General features: G+C 32.4%; 1 protein-coding gene across 13 annotated transcripts in view; it reads left to right on the top strand.

The window, feature by feature from the left end:
* LOC148608879 (uncharacterized) overlaps positions 1-26,797 on the top strand; it is a 50,777-nt gene that overhangs the window by 4,185 nt on the left and 19,795 nt on the right. For 3 of the 13 annotated variants that reach the window (XM_088543342.1, XM_088543330.1, XM_088543334.1), the window contains 12 exons: positions 12,017-12,298; positions 12,852-12,980; positions 19,185-19,379; positions 21,478-21,638; positions 22,392-22,507; positions 22,936-23,075; positions 23,389-23,670; positions 24,029-24,074; positions 24,297-24,402; positions 25,355-25,554; positions 25,936-26,020; positions 26,276-26,400. In XM_088543342.1, the coding sequence (XP_088399468.1) occupies positions 12,095-12,298; positions 12,852-12,980; positions 19,185-19,379; positions 21,478-21,638; positions 22,392-22,507; positions 22,936-23,075; positions 23,389-23,670; positions 24,029-24,074; positions 24,297-24,402; positions 25,355-25,554; positions 25,936-26,020; positions 26,276-26,400 (1,789 nt within the window). In that variant the 5' untranslated portion in view covers positions 12,017-12,094. Of the gene's footprint in view, positions 1-303; positions 498-1,105; positions 1,208-2,250; positions 2,335-2,404; positions 2,423-6,512; positions 6,663-9,411; positions 9,433-9,530; positions 9,729-11,337; positions 11,515-12,016; positions 12,299-12,851; positions 12,981-19,184; positions 19,380-21,477; positions 21,639-22,391; positions 22,508-22,935; positions 23,076-23,388; positions 23,671-24,028; positions 24,075-24,296; positions 24,403-25,354; positions 25,555-25,935; positions 26,021-26,275; positions 26,401-26,797 lie in introns of those variants that run through there. The other 10 variants (XM_088543331.1, XM_088543343.1, XM_088543333.1 and 7 more) reach the window with 10 other exon arrangements.

Below are 26,797 nucleotides of genomic sequence, written 5' to 3'. Positions count from 1 at the left end.
AATTTACTAAGGCCATACAAACAAATGTCTATTTTATGCAATATTTCATGATATGTAAGTAGCTCAAACTAATGAATATTTATTATACAGTTCAGAAATATGTGGAGGAAAAGTTGTGAATGATACTCTATTTTCCATAGCAAACACTTGATATTTGGGTCATGTTTTGATCAGCGTCAAATAAATGCAGAATCACTTAAAACTTTGGAAGTCCAAACAATCCCTTTGATGAATATTTAAAATGAAAACTGTTTATTGGACCAAATACAAAAAAAATCTGGATTTCTTGTTGCTGTTGAATAGAAATCACTGATGCTGGAGTGATTTAGGTGATGTGGTGGTGCATGAGAACCTAGACGATAGAAATCACTGATGCTGGAGTGTTTTAGGTGATGTGGCAGTGCATGAGAACCTAGACGATAGAAATCACTGATGCTGGAGTGTTTTAGGTGATGTGGCAGTGCATGAGAACCTAGACTATTTTTTTAGCTTATATTGTAAGTTTCCATAACTCTGACAAAATTAATTCTAGAGTCTAACTGAACAATATTGAAACAGCAGTTCTAAGTTGAACTTCATTTAATGGTAATTAAGTTAGAAAAAAGAGTATTTTTATTAAGCTTTCAATTTCGACTTGACATGATGTTGTGAACAATTTTAAACTGAACATAGCTTGTCTACCACGACAGATCAAGTTCATATCAAAAATATTAAAAAAACTTATTAATAAAGAATTAATTTAGATCGTGTGAATATAGCTGAAATATTGCTGCTCGGACGTTAAACCCCAACAATCAATCAATCAATCAATTTAGATAGTTGTTCTGACACATGACTGTGAAACTTGTCATCACTATAAGAAATTCCTCTGTTGAGTTCAAACCCTAAGGTTACACTGTTTATTCTGCTCATTACGTTACAGTACATACATGTACTACAAGGTTTAAGGCATTTTTCTCCTTTAATCTGACCATTATAAAGTGCATCTAGATATAATATCAATATTATTATAAACATAAAACATGAGACTTCATTTAAATTCTATATTATTGATTTGGTTGTCTTTACTGGCATAAGACCAAATGATTACAGACATTGCCTGGCACCAATCCATAGTAAAATACGTAAGTTGTTATTGTTTACATCTGTAGTCAGCTGATTTTATAAAGTGACAAAATATTGGTCAAGAATGTAAATTGATCGTAAGGTAAGGAAGGTAAAACTTATTCCTGAATTTCTGTATATCTTATTTAGAGTATTCTCATGCAATGGATTACATGTTATACATTGCCTGAATCGTAGTAATTTAGAGACCGGGTCATTTTTTTCATCCACAGTTGTGACATTACAAAGGTATTTTGATGGTGGTTTATACAACAGGATTAAGGGATTTTGCCTGAAGAAGAAAGTTTGTGTTAAACTTATACACAGTCATGATATCTTCCTACAGTCAACTGAAACCAACCACATTGCATTGAATATTAATGAAATTAGAAGAGATGCATAATTTTTGGTTTGTTCAGTGTTTGTTTTGTTTTTATTTGCTACAGTCACCTGGCCAAAGGTCATGCTGGCTATTGCTATCACTTGCCATCCATTCTCTGTTGTTGATTTTTTTTTTAAACCGTCTCCCCTGAAACCATTCAGCAGATTATTACCAAATTCAATCACCAGCATCCTTATTATATCTACTTTGAAATTGTGTTAATTATATACATGTAGATCAAGTGTAAAATGGCTGCCTTTGCTATTTTTAGACCACAGGGGTCAAGTCACCAATTTCTACATATATCTCAAAAACTATAAGAGGGTGTGGATGCCCTTTACTGTTAACAGTTAAATGCCCTTTTTTAGCTATCATTAGCATTATATGTATATGAACTTTTTTTTTACCGTTTTTCATTTCAGAGTTTTTATTGTGACGACTTTAAATTTATAATCAATAGCATTTTTTCACTATAAAAAATTACGGTAAACCATGATAGCTTATTGCATTTCTTTTTATCACTATAATCAAGATTCAGGCTCCTGGTAGCCTCTAGTTGTATTCATGCACAAACTCCAATTTGTAGGAATACATGTAATTCTACATTCAGTTAGAATTTAAATTTAAACACTAGATTATCATGATCATGATTGCGTTATCCCTGTGTAGTTACATGTACATGTATGAATGAATGAACTAATCCACATCAATAAAAGCATTTAAATCTAAATTGACCTATTCGACTCACTGTGACAAATCTTTAATCATGATGTAAAATCAGTGAAGCGATTCTGTTGATATTTACAATTTTGTGTATTGGATATAGACACCTCATCAGTTACAGGACTGTAAGTTTTATTGTACATAATTCAGTCTTGTGTAATAACCAATTAAGACTGTATTCATTGGGAACTTTAGTTCTGCAGTACTTTTAAGGTAATGGGTTTTTTTTATTGAGAAACTGTTACAGCTCAGCTCCGTTTTGTATAAAGTAAATGTGAAAAACATTTGATTTTTTTCATCCATAAAACTTGTGATTGATTGATTGTTGGGTTTTAACGCACGAGCAGCAATATTTCGGCCATATTCAGGCGATGAACATGAAGTGTATGATAAAATGAGCAATGAATAAAAAGGATAATGGGGTTGACAAATTTTGATTGCCACTGGAAACAGGTAGAGGTGGGTCGGACAATTTAGCCTCCTGTGGCAGAATCCTATGGTTCCTATTCTGAGAGAATACTGCAGAAGGGTTCTTTAAAGTGCGAGGAAAGTGGCTTCTTTCTTAACACGTTGTACAACTGTAGTTTGCGGCCAGGTTTTCCATATTATGGCCTAATGACCCCAGCATATGACATGCCTGGGTTACCCCATTCCACCACATGGGGCACTCAACCCAGTTGCTCTGTGGCAGAGTGCCCTAGCCCCCCACTAGTGTTTTGAGCACTATTTACACCTTTTACTACAAGCTTGGTGCTGCTGAGTAGGAGATGTAATATTGTTTTGAATGAACAAAGTTTTTTTATGTAGACCTGTTTGTAGATGAACAGAAGAGAAACATGTAGTGATATTTGAATACTTTTTTGTATATTTAGAGAAACACTGATTGTCCTTCTCTCCTGGTATTATCTGCTTGTTCTCTCCTGGTATTATCTGCTTGAACATTTTTCATTAACTTGGGCCATAAGACAAGGTTCATAATATGTTAAGAAAGGACAAGTAAAAACTTAATTATACTTTTCCAGAGAACAACCTAAATTTCAATTTGGGCAAGTGAAATTTTCATCAACTTGCGGCGTAGGACAAGGTTCATAAAATGTTAACTTCATACCCTGCATATACATTATGTACATGTACAACATTGCAACAGAGAAGTCATAATTACTGATCCTGTAAACTGAAGGTACATCCCCTTACAGAATAAACAATACCAAGTTAATCTACATGATATAATTATAGTCAGTCATATGGAACATAATTATATTCAATGTTACAACCTTGAAAAACTTATTTCCTTTTTTTAAATGACTCTTGTTTAGGTTTATACTGGTTACTGTATTCTGTCATGTATATATTAATTAGAGTAAAGGTATACAAGTGGGTGTCTTTAATAGATAAGATTTACTGTCTGTTTATCTGTCTGACCAGCTCAGTCTGTCTTTTTGAATAATTTTGGAGAGGCCAAACTAAAGTTTGCTTCAGACCTGAAACCATATTTATCCCGGTGGACTCTGAATGTACACTTATAAGAGATATGGTAAAGACACACATTACAATAAAAATCTGACCAAGAATTTAACATTGTTATTCTTATACAACCTCCTTGGCTTGGTATTTCGTGATTATGCTGTCTGTCTGTTTGTCTGTCCTCAGTTCTCTAAAATTGCTGAATGGAATTTGATGAAACTTTCAACATTATGCAACTCCTTTTTTTGTTTTTTCATTTGAATGACTTGAAGTTTCCTGATGCAAATCAAGGGAATCAACTTCTTATCTGCAATTCCTCTATAACTGTTGAATGGAACTTGATAAAACTTTTGCGCATTTTTTATCACATGATGCTGTTGAGCACCTTCTATTTTGATTTTTTAAAAGTTTTCTGTATGGTTTCTAGGTGGACAGGGGCTATCAACAAATGAGCTTTGCGTTTCTAGGGAGGTTGGACAGGGGCTATCAACAAATGAGCTTTGCGTTTCTAGGGAGGATGGACAGGGGCTATCAACAAATCCACTTTGCTCAGTTTTTCTAGTTCAACTCTTGAGTCAATGTCCAGTATCATCTGGTTGGGTCCATTGATAGTTCATTAATTCAGTTTTCTCTTTGCATACAACTTGGTAAATGGCAGATGTCAAAAGTCTAAATATCTTCCGAAACACCAAGGTCAGTTTGATATGTCAATTACAGTACTATTTGTGACCTCTAAAAAGACTTTCTCCCTTTTTATCATAAAAATTGTATGAATGTTTTAATTCTAATACTTGGGAGCTAGCCAGAACATACATGAACAAAGAAAATCACAGAATAAAGTGAACTATACTGACACTGAGTTTTTATCAATAGAATATTTCTTTGTAAAGCACATCCATACATATGTGGTAATATTGGATCAATCTTTCATTGACATGTTACCATTTTAGTCATGAATTTAAAGTATTGAAACATATATGTGGCAATGTAAACACAAAACAGCTGATATCATTGGCAATGTGCCATATAAGACATGGAACAAAGAAAAACTGATGATTATAAATATTGAAAAAGCAGATTTGGTTATCAACATAGAAATGTTAAATTGGCCTTGTCAGACATCAAAATATTGACTGAAGATTAAAGTGACTTGCACCAATTTTAATATACTTTGTTTCTAATATATATATGAACTTGTAGATCCCCTGTTTAATTAGCACTGGGGTATTTGACAATTCTCCTTCAGCACTGGGATATTTGACAGCCCTCCCTCAGCATTGGGATATTTGAAATTCCTCCTTCAGCAGTGGGATATTTGACAGTCCTTCCTTGGCACTGGGATATTTGACAATTCTCACTCAGCAGTGGGATATTTGACACTCCTTCCATGGCAGTGGGACATTTGACAATTCTCAGTCAGCAGTGAGACATTTGACAATTCTTAGTCAGCAGTGAGACATATGAAAATTCTCATTCAGCAGTGGGATATTTGACTATTCTCACTCAGCAGTGGGACATTTGACAATTCTCACTCAGCAGTGAGATATTTGACTTTCCTCCCTCAGCAGTGGGATATTTGAAATTCCTCCCTCAACAGTGGGATATTTGACACTTCTCCCTCAGCAGTGGGACATTTGACAATTCTCATTCAGCAGTAGGATATTTGACTTTCCTCCCTCAGCATTGGTATATTTGAATTTCCTCCCTCAGCAGTGGGATATTTGACTTTCCTCCCTCAGCAGTGGGATATTTGACTATTCTCACTTAGAAGTGGGACATTTGACAGTTTTCATTCAGCAGTGGGATATTTGACTTTCCTCCCTCAGCAGTAGGATATTTGACATTCCTCCCTCAACAGTGGGATATTTGGCTTTCCTCCCTCAACAGTGGGATACTTGACACTTCTCCCTCAGCAGTGGGGCATTTGACAATTCTCACTTGGCCTGGGATATTTGACAGTACTTCCTCAGCAGTTGGACATTTGACAGTGGCCATTGATATTTTATATGTCTTTCCTACTCAGTGTAGCTACTCTTTAACTTTATTACATGTATAGTACAATGATTACATGACGAGAATGTCACCAAATGTCCACCATAATGAATTATAATTTAATTTACAGTACAGTATAGTATAGGATAGGATAGGATAGGATAGGATAGTACGTTAATGTTGCCAGGAACACAACTTTACGTAAAATTTTCACTGAAACTTGCTTTCATACAGTGTGCTTTCCCATTGCTATTTCATTTTCTATATAAATGTAATTACCAAGTATTTGTTTATTCCAACTAAGGCTATTAGGCCAGAAAAAATCATATACATGTAATTAGTAATTATTTTGCATGTTCTTTGTGAGAGATTATATTTATACACTAATTTCAGATTGTTAATCAAAACCTTTCTACAAGTGCTTCATTTTTTAGTATTCAAGTTAAAAGATACAAATATTGTCATTGCTCAGTTCACTAGGTTTAAATACCGGAGTTAAAACCCAGCAATTTTGAATTTATTTTGTGAATAATGCAGGACAAAAACTCTTCCACAAATATTTAAAGAGATCTAGAATTTGAAAATACAATGGAAAATATGAAATTAGTAATCTGTGACAAAGAAAACCTGTTGAACAAAGTAAAGCCTAAATTATTGAGACCATTTATAAAGTTAAAAGTTCACAAATCTCTTTGTTCACAATTTTTACTTTCCATGTGGCGCAGCATAAATTATTTGAACCCAAGGTTGTCTTTGTGTCAGTATAGAAGTTAATTATGAACCTTTCTTACAAGGGATGTGTATTGGACCTTTGCCAGAGTATGACCCAATACACAGTCCTTTGACTGTCCCTATACCAATACACAAAGAGATCTCTACCAGCTGTTTCAGCAAGGTGTCGGGTGTGGGTGTGGGTATAAATGGTAGTACTCAACCTTTGTGATGGTTATCCTCAATTGATATCTTAGAGACTGTGGAATTTTCAGTAAAGTACCATGTAAGTTAGTAACTTCTTACTTTCTATTGTTGAGTTTTAATTTGATATAAGATTTTTTTTATATTTTTATGTCTGTGCATATTTGCACAGAAGCTTGAATTAAAAACGAATTGATGACATTTCGGCAAATTTGGATTGTCATGAAGGAAATGCATCCATTATCAAAGTCTAGTCAGCTATAAGGCAAAATGTCCTACTTGATACAATAAGGTGCATGTTTATTTATTTTTACCAATATAAAGGGATATATCGTTCTACAAAATGTAGTATTATCTTATTTTGTTAGTAAATATTTGAGTCATTTTTTCTTTTTTCCCAGCCCTAAATTTTTCCATTACATATCCAATAGTGGTTTTCTGTATGACTCCATAGTAATATGGTCGTGTCTTTCAAATTTTTTTTTATATGTTCATAATTTTCAAGGATTTGTATAGTTATGCATTGATCTACTTAATGTAAACAGGTATTTACAAATATTTCAGCTGGTCATGACAACCCATCTGAACTATTTGAAGTGAAGATTGAAGTCATATGCCTTTTGTAGAAGTTAAAATGTTGTATTAGTTCCAATATCTCCTTATAGATACTCCAATTGCTTACATGACTTAAGCAGACTTGGAGGTAGCTAGAAATACAACTCTTCTCTCATGGAATGGTAGGGTGAACTGATAAATAGGATGGGGCAAAATTGATTGAAAAATATCGAAATTCTAAATTGGAACAGCAATTAAAAAAATGTGTATGGATTGGGGGATGAAAAAGACTTACTTCTGCAAATAACTGTAGGTGCAAACTTTTCTAGATGGGAGAATTTGACTCAGATATATATAATTTTATGTGATATTGTTGCTGGATGTTATTTATCCCTGCTGACATTGTGAAGTTGTTAGATGTTATTTATCCCTGCTGACATTGTGATGTTGTTAGATGTTATTTATCCCTGGTGATATTGTGACGTTTTTAGATGGTATTTATCCCTGCTGACATTGTGATGTTGTTAGATGGCATTTATCCCTGGTGATATTGTGATGTTATTACATGGTATTTACCCCTGGTGACATTGTGATGTTGTTCGATATTTACTCCTGTGGACATTGTGACGTTGTTAGATGGTATTTATCGCTGGTGATATTGTGATGTTGTTAGATGGTATTTATCCCTGCTGACATTGTGACGTTGTTAGATGGTATCGATCCCTGGTGACATTGTGATGTTGTTAGATGTTATTTACCCCTGCTGACATTGCGATGTTGTTAGGTTGGTATTTATCCCAGGTGACATTGTGATGTTGTTAGATGGTATTTACCCCTGCTGACATTGTGATGTTTTTAGATGGTATTTACCCCTGCTGACATTGTGACGTTGTTAGATGGCATTTATCCCTGGTGATATTACGATGTTATTACATGGTATTTACCCCTGGTGACATTGTGATGTTATTACATGGTATTTACCCCTGGTGACATTGTGATGGTATTTACCCCTGGTGATATTGTGATGTTGTTAGATGGTATTTACCCCTGGTGACATTGTGATGGTATTAAATGGTATTTACCCCTGGTGACATTGTGATGTTATTGGATAGTATTTATCCCTGGTGACATTGTGATGTTATTGGATAGTATTTATCCCTGGTGATATTGTGATGTTGTTAGATGGTATTTACCCCTGGTGATATTGTGATGTTGTTAGATGGTTTTTATCCCTGGTGACATTGTGACGTTGTTAGATGGTATTTACCCCTGGTGACATTGTGATGTTATTACATGGTATTTACCCCTGGTGATATTGTGATGTTGTTAGATGGTATTTGTGCCTGGTAACATTGTGATATTATTGCATGGTATTTACCCCTGGTGACATTGTGATGTTATTGGATGGTATTTACTCCTGGTGACATTGTGATGTTGTTAGATGATATTTACCCCTGCTGACATGTTGATGTTATTAGATGGTATTTATCCTTGCTGAACATCACTTCTAATCTAGGTAACTGTGATATTCTTTAAATATTCCAGTTTGATAACTTTTAACCTAATTCTATACCAAATCCGTATCTAAATCATTATTTAAGCATGTGTCCTGAGTTGCTTGTGAGTTTGCAAAACATACTTTGAAAACTTGACAACTTAATTATATACATGTATGTATTACCTTTCCATACAGGTTTTCAAAGTTTGTGGTTGAAAATGTAAAAAAAAACTGATGATGCATGTAAAACACTCTGCTTGATTCACTTATCTATACTTACCTATATGAGATACACTAAGATAAAAATGAATGTGGTAAAGATTTTTAAATTATACTATGCTGAGGATGCTGTAATGTAGATTCATATTTTTCTTGTAGAAAAGAAGGCAAAAAATATTTAACCAGAACAAATTGGCTAATAAGATTTGTTTCTTCAGTTTTGAAATATTTGACTGTTAGAAAGCCATAAAGTTGTTACATTAAACACAGAAACATTTGTCAAATCCAATAAATTCACATGAATAATTGATAAAGTCTTTGTCTCCTTTCAAGTCATTGTCCAACTGTGATCTTTATGATAAAGCTGTCGAATTTTGTCCAAGCTAGATTTTTAAGGGTCTATTTTTTATCTATTAAACCTGGGTAGGTCTACACAGGTATACACAGGTGTGACATAAGCTTTGCCACCACAATACACATCCCTGAAATAACTATAGGCACCTGCATATAAGGATACTTTTCATATGGAAATGTTGATCTATTAAATTGATCCAGATATATTATTGATTTGGATCAAAAGGTGAACTTTCTGCATAAGACAGGAACAAAGAAGCACACACCTGATATTGAGTTTACCTGTGTGTACAAAGGAATGATTTTGATGTTTAATTTTGATAGATGTTTTATTTTGATTTGTATTTGGGTAATTGAGGTTTTTTAGTGCTGTGCTGTTGATATTTACGTTCGTCTTACCCCATGTGATGAGGAATTTGTAAGGTGCAGGATTTTGACACATTTTCTATTGTTGTTGAGAATACCAATAAATGGAATATGAATTGTAGTGTGGAAGTTACAAGTTCTGTCGTTTGTTTCCTGGTAAGCTGGGCTTAAGTTTGTTCTCTTGTTATTGAAATAGTTCTCTTTTTTATGGTAGTTTTGACATGCACATTTTTTCTGACACTTTAAGAATGTCAATAACAATATATAACAAAAGTTTAACTAGTATTGGTATAAAACTATAGTCTGCTATCAGATATAAGAGAAAAATAATTTTGTTATGGGTTTTGTTGTTTTTTTTGTTTGCATTCTTGTATATTGGCTGTGTTTTGATCTATTTCTCTTCTATCATTGAGGCCATGTAGCTTTCTGCATTATGAAGCACCAGTACAAGTTGTGAATTAATTCAAATGTACTCAATGGAATAATTTGACTCAATCTAAAATGCTTGGGAATGTTCCACCCTAGATCTGATAGTAATATAGGTATTGATTATAAATAATTTAGAAACTGACATTAAAGACTCGACATTGTGACATCAGACTAGAAATTCTAACAGGCTTACTTAATCATCAGTATAGACAGTTAGTTCTTATTGATCTGTATACAGCATACTTTGTTTAAGAAGTCTTTGACAAATCAAAAGAAATTAGTTCTATGACAGTAGCAACTATAATGATTATATTTGATTAATTCTTTCTGTTTATTTTTCATTCCTTTCTTCTGATCTCAAAATTTCATATTTTAGAAAATATACAGAAGACAATGTCTTATAGGTGCGTTTTTGTGTTAGTAATTGTAAAGTTTACTTTTTCTCTTCATATTTTTTACCAACAATTTATAGTTCAATCTCATCGCCTGAATATAGTGGAAATATTGCTGCTCAGAGTTAAACCCTAACAACCAATCGATCAATCATATGTCAATCTAGAGTGAAGTCCAAATGTTGATTTAAAACAAATATTAATATTAAATATCTATTATCAGAAAATATATTATTTATATTGTAGGTAATTCAATGGTGTGTGATTATTGTTTTCCTATCCTCTTTTCAAAACACTTCTGACAGTTATTTATTAGTCAAGATTCCAGTTAGATGGCAGACTGTTAAATTCAGTAATGTGGGCCCTCTATAAGCCTTCTCTGACAACAACTCCTGGAAGTGAGCCCAATTATTGATACTTTTTACCTTTTTCATCAAGACAGACTATATATTTCAAGTAGTCTCGCTAGGTGGTCAAATTAAATACACAAATACTATGTATATATTGAGATCCTTTAAATCACACTGGTTTCCTCTCTATATATGTACTGTTAGATTAATTACATATAGAGCTGAGTATAAAACAGGTGATTTCCCACACCATATGGGTTCAGAACAGATTGTATGGTCATGGGTGTTATTGATAGAGATTAGGGTCACTTGAACAGCTACTAACTGTTTTGTTGAACCTGTTATGTGAATGGTTAAATATGAATATCTTTTGTGTCATCAAGCTGGTTTCTGAATATTTTGAATAAGACTGTGTAACAATATTTTATAAAAGGAATACATAAGGATACATATTTACTGTCAGTATAAAACAAAATAATATTTAATTATTATAAGGATAAGGATGGTGACTTTGATGAGGTGCCACGGTGTAGACTAGTGTAATACCAATACACATACTTCATAAGCACAAACTCATTTACCATTATCTCATTTTGTCAAAAGATTTTGAGGGAAAGAAGTCCCACCATACAACATAGAAACTTAAAACAATCTGCTTGGCCACTCACTGATGATGTAATATGGCCACTCACTGATGATGTAATATGGCCACTTACTGATGATGTAATATGGCCACTCACTGATGATGTAATATGGCCACTCACTGATGATGTACGTGTAACTGTAATGACATTTTATACCATTTTTGCTAAGTTGGAATAGTTAGAATATGCTTGCTTCATATTTTGTGTTTTGCTTATACTAGAGTTAAATTCTAGTATTTATTGTCCTGGATGTCAGTAGTGTTATGCAAGAAAAGAAAAGCAAGGAAGTTGGCCCAAGGTTATTAATATATAAACTGTGACAAATCCTTTGTTATGTAGGTCACTATATCTTTGGATCAAGTGATAAATCCTGTGTTATGTAGGTCACCTTACCTTTGGACTTCTCTAAATGGACAATGCTCTACAAGAGTAACTTGTACATGAAAAGGTCCTGTGTTGACATTCAGTATTGAAGTTCGACAGCTACATTGAATAAACAGATACCAGCTTGGCATAGGATTAGCAATGTGTGAAATAAGTCACAGGAAATATAAACACTTTATTTTAAGACATGCATCATTTATTGGATACTTTTTCTTTTTTGTTAATTTTTTCTTCTTTTTTTTCAGGAAAAAGATAAGTTAGTTCTTCAATAGATTTAAATGTTAACTATGGATTTAATCAACAATGGGGGAAACTGATCAAGGATGCCAGAGCTTCCAGAAAATGAACAACCAAAAAGTCGAAATGGTTCAGCTAACAAACGAACAGAAATAAACAATGCTATCAATAACCAACTGAACAATACCAGAAATCGTGTAGGATCAGCAACATACTATGACATAGCTTCAACTCTACTAGGTCAAGGTCGGACAGATGACCTTGATGAAATCTTTCTTGCTGCAGCAAGGGTAAGTACAAAATCTTACCAACAGGGACTAATGGTTTTGAATTTTTCTTATATTACATGTACCGTTAAATGCTTGAAAACAAAACTAAATGAAAGTAAAATGGCTACCAAATGTGACACTTTTTTCAGTTAAGAAACATTCTATTTTTAATGGTTAATATTTATGATAATTATGCTGTGTTACAAAGGAATTGCTGAGTCATGGTAGACATTGTCCACATTGTTCAGACATTATTTACTTGACTGTTGTTATAACTTCACCTTAATTGTCTTTTTATTGATATATCAGTCAACTTGAAAAAAAAATAGATCTCTACATCCGACCCTGTATCTTAAGCTGCTGATATCATCAAATTGTTTTAAAAGGTCAGAAAATGAGCCTGAGTATAAAGCATTTTCTGAAAAAGTCCAATAATTGATAGCTGTATTTACTTGTTTGCTTTTTTATGGATATTTAATGGAAGATAAAACACTTTTCCAGTAAAGGTGTTACAAAAAAAAACATAAAATTTAAAAAAAACCATTGATTAACAATTATGTTCTTTTTTCTATAGGATGGTGATTATGAGAAAATTGAAAACTTTTTACAAAGGAGAAGTGATCGTTTAGTTAGTGTTGATGTCAAGGACAAACGAACTGGAAACACTCCATTGATATGGGCTGCTAAAAGGGCACACACGAAGGTAAACTAGATTATAAAGTTGGTACAAGCAGAGAGGGCATATTTTATACCACTGTTATGCTTTTTATAAGTTCTGTAAAAAGTTTCTTGTCCCAATTTTAGTAGATAAGTGTCAGGAAAATCATTAGGTCATGAATGTAAAAATCTATAAAATCATATGGCCTTGTTCTGCTAATATCATAATTGTATGGACCTCATAGTACCAAACTTTACATCTGCATTTCTTTTCAGTTACATTAACCAATTTCAAAGGATCTGCAACTTTATCGTTTTTCCATTATTTTTACTGCCTGATATTTCTGTCTCAGGCTGCTGCTGTCATTCTGAAAATATATCAGCAGTTTCCAGTAATAATGTTAAGTCAAATGAACTGTAATGTTACTGATAAATAGAATAACATAATCTCAATGGCTTACTCTGATATTTTCTATCTCAACTTTAAAACTGCCATTATTCTAGTGTGTGATTTATAGTGACCCAAATGTTATACTCTTTGGATAGTTTCATTTCCTTAGAATGACTTCTAATTTGACAAATATTATAAACATACACTATTAGAGAGAATCAAAGATAGATGGGTTCTTTCAGTAAACGCTCTTAGATTGTATTGGTTTTGTAAGCACTCAAACGTAATTAACTTGTCTTAAAATATTTTTTTAAAATATTTCTTATTAAATGAAGTTGCTACACAATTAATACAGACTATTTCTTGTACTGCTATTTTTCTTGTATAGCTTGAAAATCCTTGTTATAAATATGTTACTATAGAGACAATCTATGTGTATAGATCCATTCATTGGCTCTTCATTGCCTATTGTATGTACTGTTAATTAAGTTAATTACACTAATTAGACTATCTTCCAATAGTATATAGACCAGAAATAGTCAAGTTATTGTATTGTTTAATTCTGTTATCGGATAAAATCTTTGTTATACATGTGTAATAATAATTTAATTAAGATCAGGGATGACTCAGTCCTTTTTTCTTTTAGAGGACAAATGTGGTTAGGTGTACAAAGGACTATTTTCTATAGACGCATTGAGTAAATGTCCTTTAAATCATTTATAGGTCTACTCAGTCAGTTTACATGGTGCAATTCATGTTAGTTTTGAGCTGATGTTTCCAAATTTCAGTCAAAGTCATTTTATAATCTATATCCTTACTTGCATTGACATAAACATTTCATCATCAAATTCTTTGTTTAGAATTTAGTAGGTATATAACATTGAACTGAGTTTCGCAACGCATAAGCCTTCCAATAGGTTTTTTACAATTCTATGGTCTACAAATTATACATCTTTCAACTTACTTAATATCCTTACAATTACATTAAAAGTTTAATAGGTCTCCATCAAGTAGATTTCTCAATTTTAATGTGATTTTGTCATTTAGATGTAAATCACACGTTATCTTGACACTCTAACTATGGTAGTTACTTCTCTGTCACAGGGCTGGATTGTTGATTTATGTTGACAAATTAGATTATTTAGATAGGGATATATTTATTGGACCAGAAGGGCCAATAGCCTAGAAAATATTAATTAGACCTGAAGAACCATTAGCCTAGAAAATATTAATTAGACCAGAAGGTTAGGACAATTTCAGTTGGGCCAGATGTGCCATTAATCTAGGAATTAAATGGACTAGATTCATGGACTCAGTTAGCTCTAATGTTTGTATACTTCAGGCGTCAAGTCAAGTAGATCTTTTAAAATTAACATAAAAACTTAAAACAACAAGTAATCAAGTACACAAAAAAGCACTAGAACAAAAGCAATGCTGACAAGATTTGAAAGCAGAGGCTATTAAGCAGCTAAAAGCATTAAAATTAACATGTCAGCAAAATTAAAATAAAAAATGAAAGATTTTAAGGAGATGATGTTGCATCTGTTAGTTGGGTAAGCCAAACTATTGGCAAAAGGAGCAAGGACATCCCACCCCTCCCTCTTATTTATCAAACTTTTAAACTGATCAAGTCCCATGTCCCCTCCTAACTCATTTAGAAGTTGGTTCCACAGTTTAGCTGCCCCATAACTGACAGAGTGCAAGCCATACCTGGTAGTGTTTACTGTTGGTATGTTCACTAAGTTTGTATACCTAAAAGAGTAAGAACTTTCTTTAACAGTTATCATATCCAAGTAAGTATTCAGGAGTAAGTTTGTTTATTATTTTATACATGTATAGACCAGTACTATGGACCTATTCATGGTCATAGGTCCTGAATATGCAACATTATGTGGTTTCCTAAGTGTTATAAGATACCACTTTTAGACAATAAAATCAACAAATATCTCCAAGAAGCAAGTCAATGAGTATGGTTTGATATTTTGATGAAAACTGCTGTTTTCCTGACAACTGTAGTATGTTTTGTACAATTCTTCATCTTTTTTTTGGTATAAGGCATTACTTGGTATAAAAAAATTGACATAGTTTAAACTAAATATTTCAAGTAGTCTTTATTTGTTTAGTTGATGGGTTGTGATATTTTAATGCTGGTCAGATGAGTAATATTATTTATCAGTTATATGACAGCTAGATATATACATTAACATTACACCATGATGGTGTCAACTTCATCTGTGTGAGACTTTGTGTTCATGTGTTTGGTCAATACTTTAAACATTAGCAAAGAGAACATTGAACTGTCAGTACAATCAGAGTTGTTAACAATGAATTGTCGGTACAATCAAGAGTTGTCAGCATTGAACTGTCGGTACAATCAAGAGTTGTCAGCATTGAACTGTCGGTACAATCACAGTTGTCAGCATTGAACTGTCGGTACAAACAGAGTTGTCTGCATTGAACTGTTGGTACAATCAAGAATTGTCAGCATTGAACTGTTGGTACAATCAAGAATTGTCAGCATTGAACTGTTGGTACAAACAGAGTTGTCAGCATTGAACTGTGGGTACAATCAGAGTTGTCAGCATTGAACTGTTGGTACAATCAGAGTTGCCAGAAAAACTGTATATAACTAAAAAATAATTGACATTAAAAGTTTTAATTGTATGTTAAATTATAGTTCATTGGGACCAATTGACTGTTGTCTATAAATGGCCAGAGAGATGAGAACATAAACATGGAGTATTAGTATGTTTGAATTAATTCCCAAAGATTTTTACTCAAATGTGTCCTCAGGTGAGGAGGATATTAAGCAAAAGTACAATATATTTCTAGTCATTATAGTATACCATTCTGTGTATCATTTTCATGTTTCAATCCAATTGTGCATTAGAAGCATGAATTAGCATTACAAAAACAATATGAAAAGTGGAATTTATGCACTTAGTTTAAATTGACTTTATTATACATATCTATTTCCCTAAACAAAAACTTGCTTTAAAGCAAATCAAAAACCTAAAAATGCAGATTTTTTTATTCTTTTAAATTACATTTAAATTACATTTTTTGTAAATGATTTAAATGAACCACAACCATTCCTTTTGTGGTATTGGGTATCAAATTCTTCCACTGTGCTTTTTCAAGCAAAGCAAGTTATATCAGTCACTACATCAGCACTATAAATGTTAACATTTTTAAACCAAGATGTATGTCTTTGATTCTTTTACAAATGTTGGTTTGAGTATTTAAACAAAAAGGTTTGCATGATATTTTTAGTTCTGATCATTTACAATGAAAACTTAAGTAGCACTCCAGATAAAAATCATGCAAAATGTGATTCATGGGTGAAACGCCTACATATTTTTATTTTTGATATTTTGTTTGAATTGCCATGGTAAACAGAAACTAACGTTTAGTTTTTCATATAACCCATGTTCTTAGGAGATAAAATTTATATAGAATGCACTGCAGATTTCAAAATTAAGGAAAATAACTCTGTAAATGACACTCAAATACAATAGAATCTATTGTATTTTCAGTCTTGATTATCTCTTAAGAGCAGGCAGATTGGAATGAATTTCATAGTACAGTGAAACTTCTCCAAACCAGACCCTAAAAAAACTGGTCTTCCCTTCAAACCGGCCGTTTTCAAAAGTCAAGGCCGATATACCTTAAAACCTGTGTGTTTTGTCTTCAATAGACTGGCCACCCCCTAAACTGTACAACGGCCGGTTTTTCACAGTTTTAGTGACACATTTCAAATAAAAACAACCTCTCAATTCCGGCCACCCAGTTATTGATCACCTGTAATAAATGTGTCAACAAAACTGTAAATGAATACGTAATATTATGTAATTAATAATTCATTCACTGACCGGTTTGCATTTCATCAGTGGACAGATGATAATTGAAGGGGACAGTAGTTTAAACAACAAATTTAATCCAGACATTACATTTTGTCACTGGTTGGCTGTTGATTGGTGTGTACACATGTCAGGCAACCGGGGTCATTTAATAGTATGATCTTAATGATCTTTTAACTGTCAATTAATGTGATCTGTACCCAAGTCAAAACAACATTGGGGTAAAATTATTGTAAGCTTTAAAATGTAATAAAAGGCCAAAAGTTTTGAATTGGCATTAAACATGTCTCGACCAACAAATTGATAAGGTGTAGGGTTATAGAACACATTCATGGAAACAGCTCTTACAATGCATTGCTAATTTTCACAAAACTGGCCACCGCTATAAACCGGCCATCTTTTCTTGTTCCAGTGGTGGCCGGTTTGGAGAAGTTTCACTGTATAGACCAATAAAACAGCTTATTTACAAAAATAAAAATATGTAGCCTTTTTGGGGTGTATCACATTTTTCAGATTTTGCATGATTTTTACACAGACTGCTACTTAAATGTATCTAGGGTATACTGTAACTGGTCTCTCACAAAACACTAACATGTATGAAGTATTGCTTCACAGGAAAAAAATAAGTTCATGTGAAAATTACGTGCATCAATTTTTTGACTTCAGGGTTGGTTTACATGGGTAACTATAGGCAAAATAAAATAAAAGTTTTGTTTTTTGCAACCAGCAAGAAAAGGCAAAGGGCAGGTAGGTAGGGTAATTATTTTATTTTTCAAAAACATTTGACATTGAGTTAAGTTAATGGGGAAAAAATCTAGATTTTAATGGTGGTTAAGCCAAAAATGACCATAAAATGTTTAAAGTTGCCACAAAAACTAGGGTTGGTAGTGTAACAGGAAACAAACATATTATTTTTTTTTTGGCCTTAAGTAAACATGGTTTTTCAAAACTTCAAAGAAAACTCATCTAAATGTAAAAGAACTTATTTGCACAATTAAAGGTAGAAATCATGCTGATGTTAGTAATAAGTAAAAGAAAAATAAATGAGACATTGACCCAGAGAAACCGTTGAGAGTAGCCTTGAAAAGATAAACATTAGAAATTTCACAATGTTTTAATGTCCATATTTTGACCACTTACTAGGTTAAAATTCAGGCATGAAAAGATATACATGAGAGTAGATTGGTGGAATTTATTGCTATGAATTAAGTGCCCAATATTTCTATAAGATACTTTATATGACCCCCTACCTTGACTGTGTTTAAAATTATATCTCAGCACATGGTGTAGAGTTAGATCTCAGCACGTGGTGTAGAGAAATTTATATTGCTGACTTGATAAATTTGCATGAAATATTTCCAAATTAACATTGTCTCATATGAAGTTGGAATATAATTACAAACTTGTTTCAAGGATTTCCTTCCAATATATATATATATATAAGATAACTATGAAATGAACTTTTAAATAAACATTTAGATATATTTTTATGATTTGTCATACATAATTTTGAGGCAATCAGAGATTCAACTTCCATGTATGGATTAATTTACAAAAATACTCGCTATGACCAGGGACAGGAGGGCATTGATATTAATCTGATTAATCCTTACCTGTAGATTTGGAAACAGTTTGAAACTTAGTGTCTGCTATTTCAAGGATGATATGTTTTAGGGTAATGGAAGGTTGGGGAAAAAAAATCAAGTTATTTAAGAAATTCATAAAATTTATCCCAGTGTAACCCCCCTTTTTTCAATATGTAAAAATAAAATCATGTGTGTACCATGAGTTTTTATTACAAATAGGCAGGAAAAATATTTAAGTCATTCCTTATAATTTAATTTTAGTATCAAACTTTCAAGTTGATGACATTGTCACAGAGGTTATGTCTATGAAATGATAGATGAATCCGGAAACCTGCTACTACTGAAATACAATATAAACAGATGTATAGTACATGTATTCTTAAAATCTGTATTTAAACTTCATTCTTTTCCAGATTGTTCAACTCTTACTGAAACATGGTGCTGATGTTACTCTTAGAAATTATGAGAACCAGACAGCAGTTGATGTTGCATCTACTGCCATTAAAACGGTACTATTGGACTCGGTGGAGAGGGCAACAGAATCATGGCATCATTTATTGTTACAGGCAGCATGGCAAGGCAACATTAAGGTCGTCAGGCGACTTCTGGTAGGTTTATTTATGTCAAGTTTAGAGAGTACTTTCCCACCTTTACTTATTGTGAACATCTTATAAGATTTCCGTTAATAAATTGGTTAAAATTCAGGAACTGATCATTTGGAGAAATGATTTAGAGTACTTCCTCAGCATGAAATTGGTTGTACTAATCTCAGACTTTCTATCACTGATCTGGTTCCCTTATACTCAACATGAATGTGGATTGGACATCTGTATAGACAACTTTTGTCTAGTTTCACGGTAATGATCAGAAATCTAATGAATTTTTAAGATATCATTGTTTTTCCACACTATGAAAATACTTTTATTTGTGGGCATCTGAATTATTCTAGCTATTTATGTTCTTTGTTGTGTGTGTCTATTTTCCATGTCTGGTCTTTGTCCCTGGATTACATTCTTTTAATTTCCACTAGAATCTTGGTTCCCAAGGTTACTCTTTCATGGTTTAGGGAAAAATTATCAGTTTCTGGATTCTTGAATTTGTAGAATTGATCTCTCTCATACAAACAAAGGGGTAATTTCCAAAACCAACAAAAGACATGAAAATTGATGCCCCATGAACAATGATACTTTCACAGTATGCCTTAAAACATGCTACAATTGGTAGATAATATGACAATTCTTTGTACTTTAGTGGTTTCCTGTTATGTTACATATATGACAATTGTTCACTTATGTCAGAGTCAATGTGGTTTAACTTAACCGTAAAAACAAATGTAAGCAGGTGCACATGAACAAGTTTATAATATAGAATGAAATGAATTCCAATGTTTTCTTTTAGAACATGTGATGCAGCTTTATTTTATTGATTCTATGCTAAAAAATCAATGTGCATTTTGTTTCTAGCAGTGAAAATTTCCAATAATGGCACATTTTTATTACACCTTTAGTAATTAAAGGTTCTAGAATAGTATGATAACTACAGCCAGTTTATTTTAAGGGTTTTATAAGATATAGACTGGATTTGTCCTAATATTTTTTTCAGATCATTAGTTTTATATACCTCACCCCTGTCAATTCTCATAGTTGTCATATGGTTATATAAAGTACTTGAACAGTAATTAAAGATGTACCTCTCTAGAATTATAAAATATATAGTCCTTTTACTATTGTCTGAGTTGAATAGCTAATAGCCTATCAATGTATTTCTTGTATAATTTCAATGAACTTTGTTGCAGCATACTGTTAACAAGGGGCATAACTCTTGTGATGATGGTGGAATTAAAGAGGTTATTTTTGTTACTGCTACTTCTTAAAGAGCATGAACAGCATTTTTCACATGACTTTACCCAGATCATTTCCTGAAGAACTCTTATATCAGCATGTTTCGTGATAAAGAGGAAATGGGCCCTTTTCTGGGCATGGATTCTCATATCCTCTCTCTTATTTTTCTTGCAACATATTAAATTCACGTTAAAAAATTCCTCCATTTAAAATGCATTTTTTCAACTTATTAAGAGTACTTTCATTTCCAACATGCATTTTTTAGATCTCCAATATAGATTCATGTGTATTGTGTGTAGTGTTTTCTGATTGAGTGCAGCAAGTTTTCCAAGTGATTGATCTGGTATACATTGATTTTATCTGTAGTATTATAAGTTCAAATATAGGTTTTATTACAGCTTAAATTGAACTGTTATTTTTGACGTCACAGTGATATGCAGCATTTCATAATCCTGTAAATTGAAACTATAATACACAGTACTATATAGCTGTGTGTACTCATATACATGTACCTATTACATGTAGAACAACTGCACTTTTATTTTTACCATATGTACAATTTATTTCAGGGGTATTAATTGCCTTTAACTACCTCTGTCTGTAATAAGGCTGATTCTCTTATGAAAGTTTCCCTCTTTGTCCAAAGAATGGCTTAGAATTATACCCTTATACAACATAGAAGATTTCTCAAATGGTGGTCAGAGACTTTCGGATAAGGTCACATGTACTGATCAAATGGTGGTCAGAGACTTTCGGATAAGGTCACATGATCAAAATTGCACTGTTTTGATTGTAAGTTTTCTTATTTTCTGTTACATGTTTTAATTATATGAATTAATTTGCCAAATGGTCTTTTCATTTTCAGAAAGAAAACAAAGTTAGAGATATAAACTGTCGTAACTCAGAAGGTCTGACTCCATTACTGCTTGTAACAAGAGATATGTGTATGTTGGAAAAATTAGCAACACAGTTAAATAAACCATATCATCCAGCAGAAGTAGTAAGAGAACTACTAAAATATAGATGGTAAGGATGAATAATGTTGATTTGAACAAAAATTACAGATATATTCTTGTATTCTGGTATACCACTCATAACATGGCTGAGACATTGTACCTATTCAGTGTTGATTACATTGTTGTTCATCACTGAAGGAATCTCACTTTCATTTTTAGTTATTTATTATGCTAAAGCAACACTGTAATTTTTATTTGTTAAATCATATTTTTCCCTGTGTCTTTTGAACCTGATTAAGTAATAGAATAGCTTGTGTACAAGGCTTGCTAAAATTTCCTTAGTTCCTTAGCTAAACTGCTGATCTGTTAATTTGACAATGTATGTTAACATTAAAATGTAAGAACTTCTTGTTACATTTTATACAATATAATATGAATATTGTGTGTGAAGTGTAGACTGCAGAATTATACATGACTTAGTGCTGATTATAATAATCATTAACAATAACAACCCACCAACTATAAGTGCAATGGTAGAAACAGCATGTAATTCTTCTTAGACTAAGAAAAAAAATGTCTGTGTAAGGTTACATTGGATGAAAAAAATAGGGTAGGTAGGTAGGTAAAATCATTTTAATTTTTAAAATAATTTTTAAAAGACACTTTGGTGAGGATTTCTTGACTAAGAAAATGATGGTTTAGCGACAGTTCTTGAATAAAATACCAATAAAATTGTGCTAGGGTAGAACCAAAAAATAGGGTAGATAGGTTAAACAGACATACTTTTATCTTGGCCTTATGTTTTGATGTATTTTATTTTCAGTGATATCCATGCCATTGATGGAGATGGGAAAACATGTCTACATTACGCTTCTCAGTCTAAAGCCATTATCGCCCCCACTGTAGTACAGACCATAATTACAGCAGGACCTGATATGGGTCAGTTATTTTAAAATAAAGATATTATGGCCACTAATACTTCCAAACTAACTTGTGATATTCCAATCTTATTTACTTTTTAATTTGAGAATTATTTAGCAAAAAATCTTCAGGAGAAAATAAAAAATAAAGAGTGTACTATCTGAAATGCTGCAGTCCAAGTTGTATTTTTCTGTCAGAATTATTAGGTTGCATACAGGTTTAAACACGTTATGAACATGTGTATCATGTAATTATACCCCACTTCAAAGGAAAACGGGCTGAAAGCATTTATCCATCCAAAATAAGTTGGGTTTTTTTAGCATAAGGGGAGAGTTGGGGTATACTAATTTAGCAGTTGTTCACAGATATCTTGTTTAACCTTATATTCAAGGTAAGAATAATCAAGACAAACCAGTCTGGTCTAAACTTTCCTTATTCTATTACAGAGTTACAAGATAAGAGACTCTTTGCCCCCATTCACTGTGCATCCCAGACGGGCAATGTCTCTACACTGGAGAAGTTAATAGAAGGAGGATCAGATGTTAACAGTCGAGGGTTCGCTGGTACAACTCCTCTACATATTACAGTAAGTTTGTAATCTTAGGAATTGAAATAGTGACAGGAAATGATATTTGTTGTCAGGAATTCTGTATTCATATCAAGATGTTCAAAGGTTTACTGAAAAAAAAATGAACAAATATGTTTATATTATTCACCTAATCAGGAGTAAGAATATGGCTTACTTTCTTATTCTGCCACATCTAGCTTTAGGTGTGACCAGTTAATGAATATTTGTATTTCCTTCAAATATTCCTATGGGTAATATGCATTTGTCATATTTGAATGGTTTGTACATTTTTATGTTTGAATACAAGAACATGAACTAATTCTTTCCTCAGGCATACAATGATCATGAGAGAGCTGCTTGTTGTCTCCTTAAACATGGTGCTCAGGTGACCGTGACAGATGATAGAGGTCTTACCTCTCTAGATCTTGCTAGAGGCAAGAAAATGAAGGCAACATTGAAAGAGGCATGGATTGAAGCAACTAAAGGAAGGCCATCTATAGAACTAGCCCCCATTAGGGCCCCAAGTCGTGAGGAGGTCAGAGCATCAGTGGAGGAATTCAACTCCAAGAGAAAGGATAGAAAGGGAGACAAGAAGGGAGAAGTTATTTTTGATGTAAGATTTGTTCACTGAACATAAGATAGTCTTAAAGAAGGGAGAAATTATTTTTTATGTAAATATGTTCCCGGAACATAAAACCGTGTTAAATATTAATAATTTATGATTGACATTGATAAATTATTATGTTGTGTCATTTAAAGATAAATTTCTTTTTTATCTTTTGGGTAATTTCACATATTACATATGCAGGGATATGTTAGTTTTCTGAATTAACAACTCGTAATGAAATAAATCATAAGGGTTAATATTGCTCTTCTTTAGTGAAACTTAAGTAGTGAGGTGTTATCATATAGTTAATGTTACTCTATAATTTGAAAACTTAATACATGCTTGAAAGGTTTACTTGTTTTAGGGTTACCCATCTAATCCTTTCGGTAACATGCAGAGTTCTCCTCCAAGTAAGTAGTGAAACATTTAGTAGTTGTTATTGCCAGTATTACTAATAGATAGTGTTTATCATTGCTAATAAATAATACAAAAAATTCTAAAGGCATTTAAAATGTTTAAAGTACAAACTTATGCACAATGGAACTTTTTTTATGTCAAAGATAGAAATAAATAACAGAAAAGTTTTTGCTCTGATAAATATTATTTTGAAATGTATCTTTTCATTTTCCTAGAAGGTCGTACCTTATCAAGACACCTGAGTTTAAAAGAGAAAGCAAGTCGTGCTGAAGCTCAGATGAATAAGGAGTTAGATTCTGGAAGAGTTAGTCCTTCACCTAAGTAAGTTAGATTATATTGTCATTCACAAAAGTGCCAAAAGCAATTTTCTCTAAAATAAAATTTCTATTGAAACACTTCTACATTTTATAGAGCAATGTAGAATTTTCATTTATCATAGACACATTTTTATTTTTATTTATTACAATTCCGAATTCATAGAAATGATTGATGTAAGGGAAATTGAAATGATCTGCATAAATTACTTCATATTATTAACATTTGTCTGTAACTGGTATTTTGTAATGAGAACAGATCATGTTAATGCTACCTTGTGTCAACTTTGTTATTGATATAAATGGATCTAGTATGTCCTTTTAGAGATTTTAGATAATAGTTGATAGAGGCACTGAAGGAAGTCTTGATAAGATCCTAATTTCAACCAATAAAATTACTGAAGTCTTAGATAGTATAGAAAAAAAATACTGATGTAATTTAAAAAGTCTGTTAGGAAACAGATTTCAAATGACCTATTTAAGAAATTTTAGTCCTGCCCATACTGTATACAATATTTACATGAATCTGTAATATCTATAAAAGGCAGGGCCTTATTTGTCAGATACAAATAAAAAAAATGCTAACAGATATATGTCAGTGTCTTAACATTTCACTTAAAGACCTTTCAGTACAATCAACTTTTCTAAACTAATTGTCCAAAATTCCCAATGTGAAGAATTTTTTCTCAATTGTTGTAAATATTTACATACATCATGCAAACTTCATTTTAAGTATCTATTTGCAACATAAATATCTTTAAATTCAAACACAAGTTCTCTTTATGAATAGATTTTGTGTCCAGACTGCAAATACCGGTATTGGTATATTTGAATTATAAAGGTGACATGCTTAATTCATTTATTTTGTTAAGAGAGTGAACATTTTTTTTACTTACCTCCCTTTTCTATTTATGTTTCACTATTAAATTCTATGAACAAAATATCTACCTTCATTATAGAGAGGGTCCAAGACGTCTAGGTGTAGTGAGAGGAGGTAGAAAGCCATCACCATTACCTCGTGTTAACAGTAAGGAAAGGCATCCATCTATAAGTCCAGACAGACTAAGTAATGGGGGGAGGGAATCTCCAGCATTTAGTAGGAAAACTAGATTCAGAAGATCATTTGATGAAGGAAGTCGCAGTAGGAATAATAGATTAGGTTGGTTCATTATTGTTCTAGTCATATTTAGATCTTTAGTTAAATCATCATGAGTATTTATGGAAAGTGCCTTTTTTTAAATTTTATGAATAAAACTGCATACTCTTCCTGCATCACACTTAGATGTGGCTGTTCATTTTGAATTTTGAAAAGATTACGTCTCTACAAAATAATGTCAATCTTCTAGAATAAGTAACGAGAATGGATATGGTGAATATGTCAAAGAGACAACAACACTACCTCAATATGTTCAATATGTAAAGGAAGGAACTAACTCCAAATGGATGTTATGATTTTCCATTATCAATATGGTTCTAATTTTGATTCTGTTGTTTAAATGTTCACAAGATAGTTGGTTAGTAAATTATTTTGCACTTACAGCAAGAACACAGTCTCCTAACTGTAGATATCAGAGGGACAATGGTACTCCCGTAGAGGATCTTGATGGTTGCCTACAAAATTCTAGGTTAGTTCTAGTCAAGGCCTTGCTCCAAATATAATTTTGTTTGTAAACTTAAAAATTCAAGATAAACAGATTGAAAACAATGTTTTTAGTAGATATAACTGTTGCTCCAAATGACTTTCAGAACTGAAATAAAAACAAACAAACAACTCTAACATAACATTAACTTACAAAGGATTTTTTGAATGATGTTGTCAAAATCTTTACTCAAAACCCCATTTACAAGTTATAATTATTTCTGTTTTGTCACCATATTAGATTGACACCAGTTGCAACCTCTCCCTGTTTGTTAAGGAAACAGCACAAAAGATCTGGGTCAGATTCGACCTCTATCAAGGTCGGACATGTAGCTGCATCATGTGATCCAATCATGGCCCAGAAAGGTAAAGTGTTCATCTGACCTAACTTTAGATATTGTAGTGTTCATGCTAACACCTGGTAACTGGCATTGTTTTCTCCTCTTTGAACGGATTATTATTGTAGGTTTTAGCATATGTATAGATGACATTTCCTGATCTAACTGCTTTTATTATTCATACATTTATCAAGACAAAGTTTTTAGAGGTAGCTCACATTTCATATTTTGATATTAGGATATATTAGTTGTAGAAATCCAATGATTATATTTGAAATATTCATTTTATGATTTAGATGTAATATAATATGCTACTTTTGATATACCAATCTTTTTTTAGTGACTTGATATGAGCTGACTGTGGTGTAGCATTAATATTCTTTCAAAATTTAAACATTATTTTTCCTTCTTGTAAATAAAGGCCA

Source organism: Perna viridis, chromosome 8 (genome assembly GCF_037379345.1).
Source record: "Perna viridis isolate PV_CMFRI_1.1 ecotype Kerala chromosome 8, ASM3737934v1, whole genome shotgun sequence".
NCBI classification, from domain to species: domain Eukaryota; kingdom Metazoa; phylum Mollusca; class Bivalvia; order Mytilida; family Mytilidae; genus Perna; species Perna viridis.
This window is presented reverse-complemented; position numbering and strand designations above follow the sequence as displayed.